The sequence below is a fragment of the Phaenicophaeus curvirostris genome, chromosome 9, assembly GCF_032191515.1.
Source record: "Phaenicophaeus curvirostris isolate KB17595 chromosome 9, BPBGC_Pcur_1.0, whole genome shotgun sequence".
NCBI classification, from domain to species: Eukaryota; Metazoa; Chordata; class Aves; order Cuculiformes; family Cuculidae; genus Phaenicophaeus; species Phaenicophaeus curvirostris.
The window spans coordinates 7,381,128-7,399,773 of record NC_091400.1 but is presented as its reverse complement, the minus strand read 5'-3'; the positions used below and the strand labels follow the sequence as shown (position 1 = coordinate 7,399,773).

The window sequence follows — 18,646 nt, the reverse complement described above, 5'->3', positions numbered from 1 at the left end:
ACCCGGGGAACCAACTGCTCTGACATGTCAACAACTTTTGTTTTCTAAATCTCTGAAGCAGTATCAATTCAAAACACATACAGAGCCAGATTTTCCATGGAGGATCTGGCGTGCATTTTCAGTGCCCAGTATCTCCAGTCCTGGCCACACTCTGAAAGTGGCAGCAATTTGATCACCCCACTCTGCTCTTTGGAGGCAGCCTTTTCAAACAGGACACTGCAATTATTTTTACCCTCCTCCCTCTCTCCCATCAGTATGAAACACACAAGGAAGCATCTGGAGAGCAACAGCCTACTTTCCCCCATCCTTATCACACAGAAGAGCGTATCTCCTGAGTAAGAATCTGGGGAGAAGGCTGCCCATGAGCACGTGTTTTGCTGTGTTACAGAGTGCAGTGTTCACAGAGGAAGCAATTTCCTGCCCGGCAGGAAGGCAGTGGAGAGCCCTCAGCTGCTCCCCGCGAGCAGCAGGCAGGGACGGGATGCAGGACAGCAGCAGAAGGAATTCTGAAAGCAGGAAAAAGTGCAGGGCTGCAAGCATGCATCCAAACACCCAAACGAGAGACATTCGTCTTCCATAAATTAAGTTAAAGCAACCTCAGCACATCCCAGACCTTTAATACCGGGCTACTGAACACCAAGCAAGTTGGCTTTCAGCCTGCAAAATGTTTTGACTTCACACAACTGAGGCAAGAGCCACATTTTATTAAAACAGGTTTATCTTCCTGCAAATAAACCTCAACAGCTTTTGCACCCTGAAGAAGCAACTTTGGTTTGCTGTCTCACCCTCCCCCCTACACACACCCACAACAAAACACACATTCAAAATCTGATGAGTAAAGAATTACCAGTTACAGCTTTTTGAACCTTGCCCATGTAGGCTTGGCATGCAACAGGTTTCAATGTTTGTTTTTATAATAAATAAAGGAAAAGTATGATGAGACAACTAAGCTCCTTGACTCTCCTCTGCCTTCTTTGAAGACAGCTTTTTATTTTGACACTTAGGCAAAACTGTAAAGCAGTTAATAAAGGGCATTCCCTATCTCAGCCCATTCCAAATAATGTAGACAGCCTTAAAATAGCTAAGCTTGCCTCTCAGCCATTTAATGAAGAAATACTATCAAAAATTAAAATGTAACCCCACACATACTTCCCCTACTTATATATCTACCAGTCTGCCCCATAATCTCATTTTTCCTCATAACAAGCAAAAGAAAAACAACGAAGAAACAACATCTTCTATGCAAGCAGCAAAACCTAAACAAAATTAAAGAAGCGGAAAGCCCAACTTGAACAGCAGACAAGTATGTGGAGAACAGTGTGACCTTTCCTTATCACCCACTGACATGCTTAATCGTTTCCAAACAAGAATTGCTCTTTTCTGCCACTTCTTCGTTCTGCGAGTACCTCCAGCGCCTGCATGGCCAGGAAAGAGTTAAATCTCCCACTATCCCCTGCTGCCTGCGAAAAATCACGGAAACAATTGAGACATTGTCCAGTGAACAAGACTCCCAGGGACTGACATTTTTGTTTATGTCCCAGTTCTCAGCCTGTCAATTTTCACTCCCAATGTTAAAAGCCCGACTTGCCCCACTACAGCCTCTTCTCGGCTGAAAAGGCTCCACTTCATTTATTTTATTAAAGCTATGGCGTGTTTATGATTCAGAGCTCTCCCTATCCAAGGACCTGTTGGTCCCATCCCCCTTCGACTTCCTAACTCGGAGGAGGCTTTGCAATGCCTTTTGCAGAGCCATTGCTGGGAAAATAACTACACTTATGTTAAATACTGATGTTTGCATTTTGCTGGGATATGAAATATATATTACTGTACCCTTAAACCAGCCTTTGGTTATTAACTGGGGTAGGACAGAGGGGCAGGGAGCTGGATTCTAAGCCAGAGTGGCAGGAACTTCAAAAAGAAAATTTAAAAAAAAAAAAGAAAGAAAAAACCACACCCACTCCCGATACCCAGCAGCAAATTAGAAAATAGATGTAATGGAATAAAACAAACATCTTGGAGCAAAGGGGTGTTTTCTCGGCTGCATTTCCTGCCTGCGTTTTCATAATGACCAGAGCATCAGGCCCAAAATACATCTCTCCTTCACCCCCACCATCCTCTCCCCCCCATTCCCAGCACTTTTTTTTATTTCGTTACGCTCTCAATACTTTATCTCCATGAAAAGCACACACAGCGGTCACCAGCGTTTCCTGTTTGCCGAGTGTGCTTTAACTATATCACACCCTCCGCCGCTGCGCTGGAATGCACAGCATATGGCATTGTGAAAGGGTTTACTGTCGAATAATGGCAGCAATGCAGTCCTGCTGGTTTATATCAAACCCTGTCACTCTCTTCACGGAGGTCTCTCGTGCTCTCCGAGAGGCGAGGTAAAACACACGCACACACATACACACGCTTCGAGTGTCACATAGGACCCAAGCCTGCCTGGATCAAGACCTGCAAACTCAAGGCAAGGAAGGTTGCAACTTATAAAGTGGCGACTTGCAGTCACGAGTGATTTGTTTCGAGTTCCAAACTGCCTTTTATAGGTTAAAGAAGAGGCTGTTAAAAAGTTTTAGTTGTGCATTGCGATTCCTATGGGCAGAGCCAGGATGGGCTGGAGGACCCTGAGCCCTCTTCTCCAGGGTGCCAGGGCTGCCAGCCTGAGCTCTATCCTGGGACACAGCTTCACCTTCCCCTGCTTTCAAAAATCAGCACTAATTAATATATTTTATTACAAACACATCCACGTGAAACCCAAACATACACCACCACCTTGCACGCTGAGCCAAAGTTTCGAAACTACCATTTTCATTTAATTTGTTGCAAGATTATTTCTGCGTGTTTGTTTTGGGGTTTTTTTTTAAAGCAACTTCAAAATAAAAGGACTCACAAATAAATAAATAAATAAAATGCTGTTTCCAACTGCCGTCAGGTTTAGCTAAGACCTCACAAAGGTTATGCTGTTTATGCAGATCTTGAAATACACTCCCATACCCGGATGCATTTGGCCAGCACACGTTGAACTGAGTAGCAATACTTTTAAAGCCCATTGAAATGCATCCATCCACCCTCTCTTCATAAAAAGGAAGCCTTACTTAACAGGCAGTTATTATTGCTGAACCAGGGTTGAAAGTTCAGTGTCCTTATAGACCAAAATTATCAAGATTTCTGAGTTTGCAGCCCACGTTTAAGTCCTAATGAGCTATTGTACCGCACTCACTACTATTAACTCTTTGATGTCAGGAACCTATGTTGCTCTTTTAAATATCTCACAGATGTCCAATGGAAAAAGTGCAAAGCTCACCTGTGCTGAAGGACACGTGAGCAACTGTAATTTTTTTTGTCTTTAGTCTCCTCCAGTAAAATGTGCAAAGTATTAAATATGAATGCCAAAGAGATGCTAGCCTACCAGTTTGGACTGTGTACCTGGAGTCAGGGGACCTGTACATCACTCCCAGGTTTTCTGTTATCTGATATGCAGAACACATTACCATTCCGGGAAAGGGACACGAGTATATGGTGCCCATCACATCACATGCCGTAACTGAACTACTGCCATGCCTTGCACTGCACAGACCAATCTTCCCTGGATCTAAGCTGACAACAACCACTTTTCTGAAAGTAGCTTTCCTGTTAGATCCTCTTAAATACAGATAATAATGAAGTGATAATGGAATTATCTTTGATTTGTGCGTAGTACTTTGACCTGCTCATTGCACAATCAGAGCAATGAAACACGATGTCCACAGGGAAACATCACCATCAATGCTTGCGTGGTGCTTAGGAAGATACGGGTCCCTAATTTTCTAACTCCAGACTGAGACACCCAACTCCAACTACCAGCAAATGGGAGCAGGATGATAATATAATGCTTCAGCCATGAGCCCAGCTTGGTGCCCAGGTAAGGAGCAACTCAGTCAGCCAGAAAGTGAACGTGGTGCCAGCTCTTTGGTGGTTCTCCTCCCATCAGTGCTGGGGCTGCTCCCTCACATTTCATCACCATTTATTCATCACAGATTCCTCAGCGCAGTGATCTGAGGTGGCCAAATGATCGCCTACACAGGAATGGAGCTTAACAGTCCATCTACCATGTGAGCAGATGCTCCTTGGACATGCTCTGGGCATGATGAGTAGAACAAGTTACTGCAGGGTGAGCTTCACCAAGCTCTTACAGCACCTCTGTAACTGCCCAGCCACACGCATAGCTCTGGACACAGACGCAAGCAAACCTCACCTTGAGTCCAAATGGCATCTGCTACCTCACAATTACCCCTCGGGCAGCAATTGTGGAGCAACCGGCATGCCTCAGGTTCACACCAGTGCTTATCCCAAGGTAACCTGTCCTGGCCGTCACAGCCCTTTAATGAAAAGCAGGTTACTTCATGTCCAGTAAATAACTTCCCTCCAAAGAACTCAGCATGTCAGAAAAGCATCAGAGTAGGCAGTCAACGTGGAGCAGCTATGGCTTTAGCAATTCAAACCCTTGCTTGCTTCATATTAATTAACAATGTAGACATGCCCAACATGCAGTGACAGAAGTTCTGCTACCATGGAAAGCTCTGTGTGCCACAGCCATTTGGCATTTTCTAATGATACTGCTTCCATGCAGCTTCTTGGCAGGAGAAACGTTCACAGCTGCAAACACACACCAAAAAAAGTCTGAAGGCTTTCAGGTCACTTCACTCTGCTTTCCTCCGTAAAATACCACATCCTGGTTAGAGGGCAGTGACATCCCATAACACACCGTATTGACACTGCAGACCTCTGTGGGCATAAAATAGGGCAAAAAAATTGTTTTGTCTTCCCTCTTCCCAGACACTCTCCTTCCAGCCAGAGGAGGAGACCATGGAGATGTGCATTTCCCAGCGGGCAGTTGAGCAACAGGAGACCAAAAGCCTCCTTCACGGTGTCTTTTTCCTACAGCCTTAGCCCTGGCAAGGAATACACCAGCACAAGGACAAGCTCCAGAGGAGGAGAACACTCAGGACACACTATTCCTTCTCTCTTTCCCTTTCCTTTCTCAGTATTTGCTAGCTGGGGGACAGGCAGAGGCCAAGACCACCTCTGAGTAAGGAGCCGTATTTTATATAAGTGCTCGTTTCCAGTGCCCCAATTCGGAAAACTGTCATTATCCAAGACAATAGTTTGAGGAGACACTTAGGTATTGTCCTGAACATGGATGGACATCAGCTCACGTTTAATGATTTCTTGAATCAAGGCCTGAAAAATAAAAAGGAAGGGGAAGCTAGTTTCCACAGTAATAGTAGTTGAGAAGTCTTTGAGTCTTGCCAACAGGAAAAACACGTGTCAGAGAACCGCTCGCCTCTCCTAGGAAACCAGCACAGACCCACCTCTCTCTGCAGGCTAGCACTGCAAGGCCCAGGGACACCACCAGGTCCTTAATTTGCATCAAGAAGAAGGCAGGCGGGTAAGGCTGCAAAAAAACCCCCAACACAACAGAAAAAAAACCCCAAACCCAAGGATTTGCTTACTTAACAATTCCATCAGACAGGCAAGCAAGAAAGCATCGTTCTTCTGGTATACACGCACAGAGGTTCAAACCACGTATGCCCAGGGCCCCGTACCAGCCCATCCCTCACTACAGACAGATAATTCCCACCCAGGCCAGCCTGGCTGCAGAGCTACCACTTGTGGAAGAGGAAGGACTGGTTCAGCCCCTGAAAACATCCTATTTCTGAGAGATAAGATGTAAGGTACATCCGACTCAAGCACTAATGGATATGCAGGGTCCTGATAGTGCCAGAAGTAACTTTCCTCTAAGGTCTGATGGATGTTAGGATTTCGGGTTTAGATTTCAAAAACTGCTTCAGTTTCTTTCTTTCTTTTTTTTTTTTTTTTGCTTTCCTGTGGGGCAAGCCTCTAAAACACAGATGTAGAAATCATCAGTTTCTGAAAAGCAGCTTGGAAAATTTACTTAACAACTTTCTGGCAGCAGTTATAAAACAGAGGAGTGAGCAATGCTTCCCCATCTCGAAAAGCGTTGAATGATTTTGTTCACCGATATCTGTCAGGTACAAGTGAAGCTTCAAGGCAAGTCCCCTGGAACAAGACCCCTGCTGCCAGCCCAATGCATATTCCAAACCAAAGTCTGTTTGTCAAGTAGTTCTAGCTTTGTTTTGTGAAATAAGGCACAGAACATTGCTTTGGGAGAGATCAGGGGTGGGAGATTGTTTTGCAAAGGCATCACTCCTTTTTTTCTGCAACAGCTCTAACTCACCAAAGGCTTTCCAAAATGGGTCTTCCCTTACCAGACAGGCCTGCACAGGACAGAGGAGAAAGCATCCTTCCTTCTCTTTATGCAGTTGCTTACTAGGCAACTCCAGGTTCTTCCATAAGAGAGAGTACAGATGTCTATACAGTCCAGAAAGTGAAGTGTCCCATAAGTAATCTAATACCAAACCACATGAGCTGGGGAGAAGAGCAATAAACCTGGGCTTGAGCAACTTGGCAAACAAATAATCCTGAGCCCAGCAATGTCAGCTTCCTTCCTTTCTTTTTAATGATAAATACGTGCTGTTTTCTTTACTACAGCACCTGGACACAGTAAACAGACCTTGTTTAAACAGAAAATAGGAGGTTCCTATTCAAGTGGGCTCGTCTGCATGGGGAAGTTTTTGTGCAAGGGCTCAAGTGTGAATTGAAAAATGCAGAACAACTATTTCGAATTATCTCTCCGTGTGGACACTGTTATTCAGCACTAAGAGTTTCTTTGTGAGATTTAGCTTAATCCGTTTCCAAAGCGGATTAAGCTAAACCACACAAAGGACCTCTTACTGCTGAATAAGAGTGGCCGCATGGAGAGATAATGAGAAATAGCTATTCTGAGACAGCTACTTTGACTGCATATTTGGGCTTTTCTGCTCTGCATCAACAAGCCCAAAGCCATACTGGAAAGGGTAGGATGCAGTTCTAGAAATTCAGGAAAAAACAGTGCCAGGGCCATATCGTACCCATTGAATCTTCTGCTCTGTGCACGATGGCTGCTCCTGTTCCAGTCAGCATGGGCTCTGGCTCCAAACCAGGCTGCATTATTCAATACCTACTTCTCTAAGCTCCAGATTGAATCCAGCCACAAACTTCAGCTGCAGACAGGGTGCGCAGGGAGAAGGACCTGTGGTGAGTGGACCTGCCAAGTCTGCCACCCTCGGTACACATCATCTTTGATCTGACAGGCTCACCCATCTGGCTCTCCAGCATCACCCGGCTCTGCCGCGGCTCTGTGCCCGCTGCCAAGGCTGAGCTGCCGCGCACGGCTGCTGCTGCTGCAGTCCTCGTGCACGCCCCGGGCTTCGGGGACGGACCGTCTGCACTCCCTCAATTCCTCTCGGCACAACTGCTCTTCTGCAGGAGAGCTGATGGCTTGCCGATATTTAATTTTAGGCACATGCCAGTCCCTAGAAGTTAATTTAACATGCATGCTCTAGCATAACAAACTGCCATGTGGCTGCAACACACAGCTTGGACTCCTCTGTGCTAAAATACTCTCTCCTAGCCATCTTCCCAGTGTAGGTTTCTACCTTGAAATGCTGCTCTCCGCAGTTTTACAGGATCCCAAATTAGCTGGTCAGAAAGAGCCAGAACTTCAGGCACTCATATTTGTGTCACATTTGGGACATAGTGGGTATTATTTAAACAAAAGATACAAGAAGGAAGCCAACAGTAAATACATTTCCAAGCACAATAAAGTCAGAATACTTACATCTTTCTTAAGGATCTCTGATTACCAAGGTTTCATCTTACTTCCCCCTCATCCAGAGAGTTTCAATACTCAGATATGTCAGAGATACCCCAGAGATATTTTGGTGTGCCACAACAAACCACAATGTCAAATCTCACGGCTGCAGCTCAGGAGCAGGAGCTCAGCACAGCCCTGCCAGGAAATCAAAATTGATGCTGGTTCACCACAATACCCCAGGCTATAAACCTGCTGTTTCTGGAGGACCTGCGGAGCTGTGTCTAGCAACATCACAGGGAGCACTGCAGCCATCTCAAGGTGAGCCACCCTGGCACCTGTGAACCAGAGGCCTTACAGGCATCGAGGACCAGGTTCTCCCAAAGTCCTGCTGGGTGATTCAGAAGAAATGGATGCTCAACAGATCGCACCAAGCATATTGCAACACACCTGATTAGCTGCCCTCTCCTAGAGCAATGCTTAGGGTTGTCAACTTCTATGATTTCATAGTCAGCGTTGCAATACTCGCTATTTTTCTTAAAGCGTGGTAGCCTTGATGTTGAGTGTTTAGGGAAGTACCTCAGCCTCTGCTTATAGCACACAACAAGCTCCTGAATTGCTGTAGAGAAAAGTCTGAGAACGAGCAGAGAATACCCTGCAGGCTCAGAAACCAGAGAACAAATAAAGAGAATACAAAATGTACTATTTAAGAAACAGAAAACAAAAACACCACCACAAAAAATCCTCCCCACCAATCCTCATCATCTTTTGAGGTCTGACTCATGATTCTAGAACAATTGGGGTTGGAAGCACTATACATTTTACGGCATTTATTCACTGATTAAATACCCTAGCATCCAAATACTTTAGCATTCTTGGAGCTATCCATAGATCCCCTAAATAGACCCAAGCCTCACAATTCAGCCCAGCTGCCAATACAGCCATCAGGTGTCTTCTGAAGGTGCTTTAGTGGTGACTAATGCTTGCAGAAGCATTACGCTCCTGCTCACTTCACAGTAAGAGGTACAAGCATGCACATTCCCCCAGTGTCAGTGTTAAAGCAGAGGGATGACCGCCAGTACCTAAATAAGGGGATGGACATTGTGCCACAGAGTAAACAATAGCAGGAAGCAGTCCCCTGAAATCATATAACGTTGAGTTGCTTGTAGGTGAATTCTATACCTAGCCTTAAACATTTCAAAATGAATTAGCAGTGAAAGATTTAGCCACAAAATTCTCAGTAAGTTAATTTGTTTTGTGATTTAATTCCAGGCAGCTCAGAAAATTCAGGACTAGATGTTTGCACACTTTTAGGCATGTATTAATGAAACATTTTGTTTACTTTGCAGCTGCCAGAGCAATTAGCCAAATACAGTATAAAGCATGTAAAAAGGAGAGTTGCTAAAGGACTTTTCCAACGAAGTCTGCATGGATGTTTCAGCAGTTTGAATCTCGGGGATCTGTGTTGGGTCCATGCAGCAAGGGGTGACCTCCCCATCATCAGGGACTGCTCGGGTACCCTCACAGCTTAGACACTCAGCCCTCTCTCCTCCTCCCCACAGATGTGCCCCTCCAGATACCAAGCACTGATGTGAACCATGCCCAACTCCTTTCCCTCACAACCCCACCACGGTACTGCCACTCTCACAGTCTGTATACTCAAGAGGATCACCCTGCAGATCTCCAGGGAAGAGGGTGTCCCATCATAGGCACATGCAGCCTGAGGCCCAAGAACATCTCAGAAGGCTACTGCAGAGGAGCCTCTCCACAAAAAAATATTAAAGACAAACAAAGCAAGAGCTTTAAAACCGCTCTTGGGGCACTACAAGTGAAAGTTGCAAGATGCTCCAGGTGGCCCTATACATTTGGATGCATCCCACTACTGGCCTGTCTCAAAAAAGCACTGTAGATAATTTTTTAAATCCAAGATAAACCTCATGATTACTTCTAAGTATTTGTCTTTTCTTCCAAAGTGCGTAAGTGCAAACCTCATGAGACTGAAAGACATCAGTGACCGGGGAGGGCAGACTGTGCAGCTTCAACTCTAACCACTCTGGCAAACAACTCCTGATCTCTCCAAGCTGCCCAGCAGTCCCAGACACCTCCCGTCCATGCACGTCGAAGATGCTGAGAACAGAGAGTACATTTCAGATGGCTTTGCCTTCAGTTTTGCTTGTCATATTATGTTTTCAAAACACATTTTTACCTCCTTAAGCAAAAAAAAAAAAAAAAAATTAGATACACTACTGCACAGTGAGTCTTTGTTCTTGGGGATTCAGTCTACAGTATGGCTGTGTTCATAACATAGAAAACCCAGGCCAAATAGTACTAAAAGTCCTCCCCCAAGGTAAAATTTACATTTAGTTCGAAAGGCCTCTCTGCCGAAGAAAATGCAGGATTTTTTAAACCTTTAACTGTTCTATAAGAAATGCACTGTACCAAACAACCACCATTTGGGGTTCAGAATATTTTTGCCTGGTTCAAAGGAAGCTAAAAGCAAATCTCTCTACAGACAAGACAGCAAGAAGCAGGATCCTCAGACTGGTCTTTCACCCATACTCCTGCCCCCAAAAGAGGGTATGGTTGAGCCAGAGTATTTACTTTGCAGAGAACAGGGAAGAACAGCACTGTTTTTATCCTGAAAGTCGTAGGAAGGTTTTAAAAACAGTTTTAAAGGAGCTGGCTTTCTGTAGCAGGCAGATTTTGGAGATCCTTGAGTGGACAAAAAACGCTCATTTTCAGTTGCCTGTCCATACCATATTAGAAAATTTTCAGACAAGAATCCTACTCTTTGTGCACTCAGATATCACCCTCAACACCATGCTGAGGCACCTATGTGAACTGGATCAGGTGAGAGCCGAACATAGCATTTTAGGTCAACAAGCACCCTACCTGCTTGGAGAAGCATGCAAGGCACCCCAGCTAGAGTCTGCTCTACACCCCAATACTTCCCACTAAAGGTGTTTTACGAAGTCGTCATACCTTCAATGAAATCAAAGCTCAGAAAAAAGGGGGAAATAACCATAAAAATCCTTAAAAAGAATTCTCAGCCTCCTAATAGTACTAACCCACAAGCTGAATTCAAAATTTTGACCTAGCAAGCTTAATAGCATACAATTACAACCATTTTTCCCCCAGTTCTCTTTCACCTTTGGACAGAGATAAGCAGCACGACTGTGCCAGAGCAAGATGCAGGAGTCTTAGGAGACAAGTGAAGCACCTAAATGCAAATAAATGCATTGGTATTAAATGGAGCCTCATGCTGTACCTTCCTCGAGACATGCTGAACATAATTTCAGTTTAATATTCTGTTTCTCATTATGGGCCTTGGAGACTCTATCGAGCACCATGAAAAGCAGTATTAACCCAGCCCTCAGCACTGGGGGCAATACAGCCAAATTATTCATGCTGGTCTTTTGCTTCGATTTTCATAGTCTTAATGTTCTTAAACAAATCTGAAAGGAGGATGGCTGACAAATAGTACAGTCTTTACTTAAGACATTATAGATGGTCATGTTCTGCAGCCCTGGGTCATTAAGCTAAAAACCCACACCGAAGCCAAGCAGAGTTTCATCAGAGATGGGCATAAAGGCTGCAGCTCTTACGCAGAGCTCATGGTAATCAGAGCCAAACAGTGACAAGCAAGAACATTAAAAAAAAAAAGAATGGAAAAAGGGAAAGAAAAAAGAAAAATACATGAAAAATAGGAGCGAAAAAAAAGAAAATAAAGTGAAAAGAGAAAGAATCCCACTCTCCTTCTCTCTCTTTGTAATCCAGCTATAAAGATTAGCCTCAAATCCTGATTTCAGAGATAGGGGAAAGATAAGAAATGATTTGCAGATGTTAGCATTTTCCTATAGATCTTCAGGGCAGCACAGCCAGTTTCAAGATGAAAAACTGGCATGGGTACACCTGGCAGGTGGACAAGACACAACAACATGGGTAAAGAACCAGTTCCCATCCCTATAGATTACACATTCCACTCACACAGAAACCTCAGCATGCCCATGAAATATCTCTCATTGTTCCGTAAAAAGATTAGTTGCGTTTTCACATATGCAGAAATGGGTGTAGAGCCTCATGCAGGAGTGACCAGGTCCCAGGTGCTGTAGGCAGGTACAGTGGTAACAAACGGGGAATCCAGGGAAGCCTGACACATCCCAGGCCAACTGGCATTTACAGTTGGTTCATCTCCCTCAAATGCCATTACTCGCTCTAACTTTATTTACCAAAACTAAGACCATTTTTACTCCACAGAATGAATGTGGCCTGGGGCAGATGCCAGGAAAAAGGGTGGAAAAAGCTGCCTCTTATTTATTTATTTTAACAGGACAAGGCAAAACAGTTTGCTGCTAGAAATAATCATTAAACCTTGCAGGACTGCCTTCCCCCCCTCAACACACCACTGCTGCCCCCCTCACGCTCTCCTCCTCCTCCTCCAACATTGTAAGTAGCACAAAAGATCACATTACAAATGCCAGCTGTGGCTCTTTTGGAAGGTGGCCTCCATCTCAGAGGTAGTATATGTTCCTCACAGCCTAAGTGGTTGCTATGGTAAATATGCTTTTTATTGAACAGCAGAGTGAAACAGCTTTTAAGAGACCCATAAGAACCCCATAAATGGTCAAAATACAAGGCAGATCAACCTCAGCCTCCCTGGAAACAGGCTTCTCTTTATTTTCCAAAATGATAGTGATTTTTTAATCCCATTTTTTTTTGTGTATTTGCGTTGTTCACTCCCCTCCACCTCATCCACACCTGGGCAGAGGGGTTGGAGCAGGCTGGGGGAGCCAGGACCTCAATGAGCCCCACCAGCACGATGAGCTGCTCTGGCTTTTAGAGGCAAGTGCTTGCTGCTCTCCTGCACAGCAAGAGGCTTTGGGGATGGCAGATGCTCAGCACCAATGATCACCAGTGAAGCTACCTGCCAAACTCATCATGCCCTCTCAGGTTGCAACCAGCCAGGAGAAACATCCCTTGCCATCACCTCCTGCAAGCTTGACACTACTCCACCACACTGGCCCCAGAGTCCCAGCTACTCTCTAGCAGAGCAGTTTAAAAAATAATTAAAATAAGGAAGTTACTTTGCTTTATTTCTTATTAAAAATAGGATGACAGCAAGCTTTGATGGCTGTAGATTTCTAAATAACCAGCCAAACATCTTTTCTCTGATCTCTTCTTCCAGTAGCAGCCCAAGTGGACGGGAAGGAAAAGAAAAAAGTCATTGTGAAAATGTGAAGCAACCAGTGCTACATATCAGTTAAGCAAACACCAGTTCTGCACCTAATGTGCTCTGCTGTACTAAAGGATGACTTAAAAGATACAGACTCTAAAAGACAGGAAACCTTTTTGCTTTTTAAATAAAAAAAGCTAATACACAGCAAAGGCCTGAAACTTCTCAAATTAAAGAGACAATAACAGAGTAAGAAGCTCCACAAAAAAATGTTTAGTATGATTTTAGATTTCTAACAAAACAAACATACAGTTTGAATCATCTACCAGCTACATCAACTTTATGTTATTTAATAGAAGATAAAGAATAAGCTATATTTCTTTCCCTGGGATTCACCTTGTCATCCATTGGTTATTTAAAAAGTTTAAAAAGAAATAAAAAAAACGTAACACTTGATGATAAAGTCTTTCAGAAGGAATATTCTACCCCACTACATGCTGTCTTCTCCAGAGGTAAATTTCCCAGAGCTAAGATGCTCCTTAATATTACATGGCAGTTACATCAGCTCTGGGTGAAGATGGGCCAATACACGCAGCCCCTCTTGCACAACACCACATAAATAAAGTTTCTTTTTAGGCCTCTATGGATGCTATTTTATAACGTAAAATAAAAACCCCAGACCCCCGTCATGCAAATTTATATTGAACGTTTCAAACTCAACATCTTTTTTACAACAGAAGCAAGAAAACTGAATCAAGAACTGAAAATTTATCTGAGAAGTTTAAAAAAAGCTATTTTTGTCAATGCTACTTATTATAAAGAGCGCTTTATATTTTGCAGGTAAGCAGTAAACATTTGATAAAACTTTTTATACAGAATGAGAAGTCTTCACAACACAAAGGGACATGGCTTGACTCTGTTGATCCTTCACCCAGTTACACTGGTGACCAACTCTCTTTCATTAAAGATTTTGCAATAAGAAAAGATTATTTTAGTAAAGGCCATAGAACAGGCTTGATTTTTTTAATGCTTTCCAAAAGTGTCTCTTCATCCTCTTCAGTTCAACATTTCCATATGTGTAAACCAGCCTGATTGGACTTTACTACCATGAAGTAATGCTGCAGTGTGCAAATTTAGAGCATTTTCAACTTTCTGATCTCTTATGAGGCACACAAATGATAATTCCATAAACAGCCCGGCAATAGCAAATGTTATTCCCTCCTTTTACCATGAGTTCCTTATGGTTTTGGTTTGAAGCATTTCTCTTTCGGTTTGTGTAAAAGAAAACTGATGACAACCAATGCTATTAATGTCAAATGCCTTTTTTGTTTAAGCAAAGGAAGAACATCTTTCTGTGTTTACTTACAACAATGTGTGCTGGAGATGGAGACCTAGCATCCTTGAGGGCTTGTCTACTCTGAAGGCTCCCTGCCTGAACATCAAGCAGTGGCCATTTCATCTGCAGATACTGGATGGAGGAAACAAAAATGGGGAAAGAAAAATGAGTTCAGAAAAGAAAGGCAAAAAAAAAAAAAAACCCAAACAAAACCAAATCTTAGGTAACATGAGTAAAAAGGTATAAATTAAAACTTATGCAAGGAACTGAAACAAAAATTAAGACGACTTTGTGGAGACAAAATCTTGGCAGAACACTAATAATTTCATACCACCACGTTAATAGTTCAGGAATAAGAAAATAAAGCAGATTACAAAGACAGTATTACATTGATTTTATTAACTGTAGTAAATCTAGAAGATTAAGACCCATACAGAAATAAAATACCAAAACTATATAGAGGATGGGAAAAGGAAGGGGAAGGTGGATTATCAGTCTCAGGGGAGGGAAAACACAAGAATGATAAGAATATGATCCCATTATTTAACAGGTCATCTGCCAGACTTTTTTCAACAAATGCACCATGTCAACTCCTTCAAGTTCCCAGCACTGTACAACACATGAAGGCAGAGGTCTACCCCAAAAAGATGCAGCACTGCTGGGTCTTGGCACCAATTTTCCCTACTTTTCACCATTTCTGGGAGTCACCGTGGATTATTTTCTTCTTGTTCATCATCACCAGGAGAGAAACCTTCTGTCAGACAACCCTTAAGGGACTTGCACAGTGCAAGTTATTCAATTACAAGGCCAAACCTAATAAGCTCTCCTGTTGATGATGCCCAAGAGAGTACAGCCTGGTGCACCCAGGCTCAGCTCCAGTGCTCCGGTGTCATTGTCACTGGCAGACAGGCTGAATACACACAGGCAGCAAGTGTGCAGCTTAAGGGGGTGTTGATTCAAAAGCAAAGAAATCTTAAATACATTTCAAGAAGCAGAACATTCCTCAAGGATTTAACCAGCATCAAATATCGACTAAAACTTCTGCTCTCAGGCATGCACTTCCTCTCGCTAAACTCACCAGAGAAGCTATTGCACCCCAGCCAGATCACATGGCAGAGCTTAAGGCTTCCACCACACAGGTGAACTCTCGAGTTGGTGCCCAGATGGTTGCATCAGAAGTGCTTGATTCTGACCAAGAGCAGCCCCACAGTTAGCCTGAACAGACCTCTGCACAGTACATCTAAATATAATGTCACCCCAAGCTTTTCCCTCTGTGTGCTGCTGCACTGTGCCAATTAGGCATACTGGTTAATACGTGATCTCTAAAAGCCTTATATCACACTGGAAGAAATGCGTACTGCCACATACCTTCAGCCCCCTCCCAAACCTACGGAAAGCAGCTGCACACATAGATCAGGCCACTGCAGAAGGTCCTATTTAGCACTAGACTCTGGTTGACCTAACAGATCTATTCCTAGAAATGCCTAGAGAAAGTTATGTTTACCCATTACACTCCTTTTTTTTCAAGAGTAATCTTGAAGGAGAATCACACACACAAAACCCTCATCGCGCCAGGCAAACAACGGAAGCTGTATCTAAATCTCCATGAAGGAAGGAAGGAGATCTGGTTCCATTCTTTCAGCACGTCACTATCAAATTTGTTCACGTATGCAAAACATTTGCTAGCATGCAAGGCCTGTTTGCTGCAAGACCCCAGGCACGGAGGTGACCAGAAGTAGGAGTCAGCAGGAGGATGCATTACCAATTCCCATCACTTGGAGGGCCTGAGATTTCTGAGCTACTGGAATGCAAATAAACAAACCCATACTCTGGATTTGTGCCCCATACAAGTTCCTCAAGTTCCAAGAAGTTTTGGTTTTATTCATCTTCACATTTGGGATTTGTGCAATGTGGACCAGAGTGTTTCAGCACTTCTTAATAACAAGAAATAAAACCCAAACAAACCAGAACTTGTCTACCATAAGCGACATTTCTAACTCTTACAACTCGATTTAAGCCTCCAGATATTTGATCGCTTGTGTCAAATCCCAGCTCTTCAATAGAGGTGACCACAACATAAATTTTAAAGCTGAGATGATGTTCAAGTAACTTTCAAACCCTTAGTGGTTTCAAAAAAGTGCTGAAAAATGCAACCCAAGCTCATGGAGAATGAACCCAAAACCTAAGCCGACTGAGAACTGCTTAAATTGAGGGGAAATGTGGTACGTTTCAGATTTGCAGATGGCACTATTAAACAAGTCAACTGCTACATTTTCAGAAGTTCATCAGTTAGACAATAACCATAACACCACCACATAAAGAGGCGTATGAATTTTCAGAAAGGGTCCCGATGGGTCACAGCTACTACTGGCTTCCTCAGGTTTTCCAGTCACCTAGTGAAGTATTTTTCCCTCTTCCAAGGAAACCATTCTCACAGAATGTGTGTCTTATGGTACATGACTCTGTTTGAAACTGCACAATTACTTTAGAGAGTGAGAAGTTACTGCCACCACAGCTAAAACCCTTACATGAACCTGCCAGCTTAACCAGTGGCGTCTCAGCAAATGGTCACTCAGCCGTTACCCAACAAAATAAACCAACCACCCTCACTTTTCCATGACCACTCCATTGTCACAAGCAACCCTGGAATATTCCTACAAACATGACAACCCATGAAGGAGCTCAGGTCAGCGGCTGTAAAGCCAAGAAACACGTGGGCTTCCCTGAGACTGCCCCGAGGGCAGGCTGAGGCACTGACACAGTTGCATGAACAAGCTCATATCAGACCCTGTCCTGTCAGTAATTATTGCAGGGATTACAAAGCCTTCAGCACTGTCAGTTCTGCTGTTTTTTACCAGCAATAAATTTCCTTAGAAGAAACAGAGCAAGGCAGTATCGTTGCTCCTGCTCCACCTCAGTCTCTCAAGAGCCCATGCTTCCAGCATGGGTTGTCCCACACCAAGCTGATCAGCCTTAGTGCAAGATGAAAGTTTCAAAAGAACTTACAGCTACTTTCCTTTCTGCTTTTAAACCCCTTAGTTTGGGCTCTTGGTAAAGTCATTCTCTTACTCACTCCTGCCAAAAAGGATCCAAGAAGTCTTAGAGCACAAAGGCTAAAATGCAGCCAAAGCTGTTTCTCCTCTTGGACACGCACGTGGAGCCCCCCAGGAATGGTACAAAACCAGAAGGCTCAGTTTTGCACACAAGCACACACACTGACAGCTTCCATTTCCACCAGTGGGGAATACACCAGCTGGGGGAAAAATAAAACAGTCCCCACAGAAAGCAGTAACACCAAAGGGTCAATAAAGCAACTTTCACGAACTCTACCAAGTGGCCAGGATCCAGAGCAGCATCCTGGCCCACCAAGGGCGAGGTGTTCTGTCCATCAGATAAACAGAGGGACAGAGCCCACAGCCAACGCCTGCCTCAAGGTAACAAACCCAAAGCTTCAGTGGCAGGATGCTTGCAAAAGGAAAAACAGTCCAATCCGCTGGCTTCAAAATGATAAAGTATGAAATATTAGCATTGTTTAAGGTGACGAGCCTGACTCAAGGCCTCCTCATCCAAGAATTGTCATGCCTGTAACACAATATTGATGTGGTGGCTTATAATTCTTACTTTACATAAAAGCTTCATTGTGTGCCAAATTCAATCTCCACAGGCTACCTGAGCCACAGATTTTTACGAGTCTACATTTCAGCGCTGCGAGTCTACAATACACATAATTTTCAATTATGTTAGGGCAGAACAGGATCACTGCCTATATAACATTACTGGTTGGAGGAAATGAGACTCAGCCCTACTGCCGAGAGAGCTAACTGGATCCAGATGGCGGGCCGGGCGAGGCAGCCGTCCGAGGGAGCGACGTCGCAGCAGTCACCCCCCTCCACAACTCTTTGACGATGGAGGGAGATGCCAAACCATCATCAGGGCTGGTAGGTGGGTGGGGAGGATGCTTGGGTAGAGGGGGAGCTGCATCGCAGCATGAGGAGGGCAAAGGGAGAGGGGGGAGAGGTGTGATTGCTTTCACAGGTTTACTACTGCTGCCCTACACTATGATATTCTTATTAAAGAGATGAAAAATTAAGTCCTGTTACAGTGGAGAGGTAAATCCTTTCCTTCCTCAAGCAACTAAATAGCAGGAAATCCTCTTCTCTCAGCCCTAAATGCAGATTTGAGCCAGACAGTTCCTCTGATTTGCAAGGAGTCCACAAAAATCTGAAGCCAACTTTCCCAGCCTCCTGACACTACTTTTACATTCCTACACCAGGGGGGAAGGGTAGGAGGGAGGGAAGTTCCCACCATCCTGCTCCCGCGAAGGCTGGACACACGCTCGCTCCTCGCTTGCTTCTGTGTCTCAGTGTGGAAATTAGGACTCGCCTGTACAAACATTGAACTTTTCAACAAATTAACTCTAACAAATCTGCACAAATTATTTCAG

The 18,646-nt window shown here is 44.0% G+C and overlaps 1 protein-coding gene across 26 annotated transcripts in view; it reads right to left on the bottom strand.

Annotated features, from left to right (window-relative positions):
• Positions 1–18,646, bottom strand: part of TCF7L2 (transcription factor 7 like 2) — a 180,770-nt gene that overhangs the window by 102,675 nt on the left and 59,449 nt on the right. For 23 of the 26 annotated variants that reach the window (XM_069863273.1, XM_069863262.1, XM_069863268.1 and 20 more), the window contains exon 5: positions 14,233–14,334. The exons of the other annotated variants lie outside the window; for them this stretch is intronic. In XM_069863273.1, coding sequence (XP_069719374.1) covers positions 14,233–14,334 — 102 coding nt within the window. The remainder of the gene's footprint in view (positions 1–14,232; positions 14,335–18,646) is intronic. 26 annotated transcript variants of the gene reach the window in all.